The 3,024-nt window shown below is 43.5% G+C and overlaps 1 protein-coding gene across 1 annotated transcript; it reads right to left on the bottom strand.

Annotated features, from left to right (window-relative positions):
- Positions 1–394: 394 nt before the first annotated feature.
- Positions 395–2,758, bottom strand: LOC310855278 (tubulin alpha chain-like; the record flags this gene model as incomplete). The annotated part of the gene is made up of 3 exons (XM_083760224.1): positions 395–1,541; positions 1,639–1,787; positions 2,530–2,758. The coding sequence occupies 3 exons, from the start codon at positions 2,756–2,758 to the stop codon at positions 567–569; spliced, it is 1,353 nt and encodes a 450-aa protein (XP_083616350.1). The 3' UTR covers positions 395–566.
- Between the last annotated feature and the right edge of the window lie 266 nt (positions 2,759–3,024).

Raw genomic sequence — 3,024 nt, 5'->3', positions numbered from 1 at the left:
TGGGGACAATAGCTGTATAGAGGGGCTAGCGCCCCTCAAAAAATACACATCGAGTCAAGTTGAATTGAGCCCTTATTGCCCTTTCAGCTTAACTAAGCTTTGAATTGATCTGAATATTTACATTTATTCTGAAGTGGCGGGTAGTCTTCAGTTTTCACCCTCTGACCACTATCTGAATATACTGATTACTGAATCTAGTCATTGGCGGTACTGTAGCAGCAACAGTGCTCACAATAGGGTATTTAGGAACAAAGTTCAAGCTCTGTAACTGTTAATCAGAAGCCTGAGGGCACTTATAATCTCTACTATGCAATGCATTTAGCATAAACACATTTACAAACAGAATCTTTAATGCCAATTTATCAGCTTCAGCTATAAAACAAAACGATATATGTTTTCATTTCACCGTTTATTTTCAATCAATAGGTGGATAGGAATGTGCAGAGAAAAGGAGAAAACACATAAACCTCTCTCAACTTTCAGATGAATAACAAACATATATAACAGAACAAACAAGAAACAGATAAGGAAAATGAACAAAAGAGATCCCAGCACAGAGTAGCATTCTAGTACTCTTCTCCTTCATCCTCCTCGTTAACACTGTCAGTGCCCACCTCTTCGTAATCTTTCTCCAGGGCAGCCATGTCCTCTCTGGCCTCGGAGAACTCTCCCTCCTCCATGCCCTCACCAACGTACCAGTGGACAAAAGCCCTCTTGGCATACATCAGGTCGAACTTGTGGTCGAGACGAGCCCAGGCCTCAGCGATGGCTGTAGTGTTACTCAGCATGCACACTGCCCTCTGGACCTTGGCCAGGTCTCCACCAGGAACCACTGTGGGAGGCTGGTAGTTGATGCCAACCTTGAAGCCAGTGGGGCACCAGTCCACAAACTGGATGCTACGTTTGGTCTTGATTGTTGCGATAGCAGAGTTGACATCTTTGGGCACCACATCACCACGGTAGAGCAGACAACAGGCCATGTATTTACCATGACGAGGATCACACTTCACCAATTGATTGGCCGGCTCAAAGCAGGCATTGGTGATGTCTGCAACTGACAGCTGCTCATGATAGGCCTTTTCGGCGGAAATGACTGGTGCGTAGGTGGCCAGGGGGAAGTGGATACGAGGGTATGGCACCAAGTTGGTCTGGAACTCTGTGAGGTCTACGTTCAGGGCTCCGTCAAAGCGCAGAGAGGCGGTGATTGAAGACACAATCTGGCCAATTAGCCTGTTGAGGTTGGTGTAGCTTGGCCTCTCAATGTCCAGATTCCTGCGGCAGATGTCGTAGATGGCCTCATTGTCCACCATGAAGGCACAGTCGGAGTGCTCTAGGGTGGTGTGGGTGGTTAAGATGGAGTTGTAGGGCTCCACTACAGCAGTGGACACCTGGGGAGCTGGGTAGACGGCAAACTCAAGTTTGGACTTCTTTCCATAATCGACAGAGAGCCTCTCCATCAACAAGGAAGTGAAGCCAGAGCCGGTGCCACCACCAAAGCTATGGAAGATGAGAAACCCTTGGAGGCCAGTGCACTGGTCAGCCTGAAAAAACAAATATGTGTCTTTAGTCAGTTTTAAAGCTTAAGTTAGCTACACAAGCTAAGCAGTTAAATTAATAAAACATGATCAGTACTCTCACCAGCTTTCGAGTTCTGTCCAGAACCAGGTCAATGACCTCCTTGCCGATGGTGTAGTGTCCACGGGCATAGTTGTTCGCAGCATCCTCCTTTCCTGTGATCATCTGCTCAGGGTGGAACAGCTGGCGGTACGTTCCTGTACGCACCTCATCTGTGATTGTGAATGGAGGATTTAAAAAGTAAGGAAATAGTTTAGTTGTTTGCTATTCCTTATATCATTTTGGCCCCAACAATACTGTCAATAATAATTAAAAAAATTACACCTGTGTGAAGTGAGGGGTGATAAAATATTAAAGTCTAACTCATGTTGCTATGATTAGGTGATGTAATGATGATGTAAAACAAACGGTGTCAAAACAAACATTAAATTATCTTTATTGTTAATGGCATTTAATGTTTGTGTTAGGGACAAGACGATGTAAATTTGCCCTTCATTGTAAAACAAACATTGAACTAAAACAAATATTAAACCTCTCTTCATTGTCAATGGCATTTTTAAAACAAACATTGAACTAAAAACAAACATTAATCCTCTCTTCATTGTCAATGGTGTTTTTAAAACAAACATTGAACTAAAAACAAACATTAAACCTGTATATAGCCTCAAAAAACAAAAGGGCGCTCTTATAAATCGTACATACTATGCTATTTTGCTTAGACACTGACGTCAATAGGAATTTAATGTGTGTGTAGGACACAAATAGACACTATGCCGATTTGCTCAGACACTATGACGTAAAATTCTCCATTTATTGTCAATGGGAATTTAATGTTTGTGTAGGACAAAAATAGACTATGCCGATTTTCTCAGACACTATGATTTAAAATTCTCCATTGTCAATGAAAATGTTTGTGTAGGACAAAGTTTGTGAACATTTAATAAGGATACTGACCAATGACGGTGGGTTCTAGGTCAACAAAGATGGCTCTGGGGACATGCTTTCCTCCTCCAGTCTCGCTGAAGAAGGTGTTGAAGGAGTCGTCTCCACCACCCCTAGTTTTGTCACTGGGCATCTGGCCATCAGGCTGTATGCCATGCTCCAGACAGTACAGCTCCCAGCAAGCATTGCCCATCTGGACTCCGCATTGGCCCACATGTATAGAAATACACTCACGCTGCATAGGAAGAAATTAACCCAAATTAAGACTAGAAAGGGGTACTAACACACTAGTGGAGTGGAGGCTGGAGCTCCATGACATTGACATTTGTAGCATACTTGAGTTGACACACACACTGACACACACACACACGAATGTAGGATGAGGAGTGTACTTTTTTATTTTTACTACAGTCGAGACGCTGCGGGTCCTGGGCCCGGGGGAATGCGGGCAATGGCAGAAAAAGTCACATGACGAACTAGAGCTATGAAGTTCAGTACATACGATCA

This window comes from Protomyctophum parallelum (genome assembly GCF_964188405.1).
Source record: "Protomyctophum parallelum genome assembly, chromosome: 3".
NCBI classification, from domain to species: domain Eukaryota; kingdom Metazoa; phylum Chordata; class Actinopteri; order Myctophiformes; family Myctophidae; genus Protomyctophum; species Protomyctophum parallelum.
This window is presented reverse-complemented; position numbering and strand designations above follow the sequence as displayed.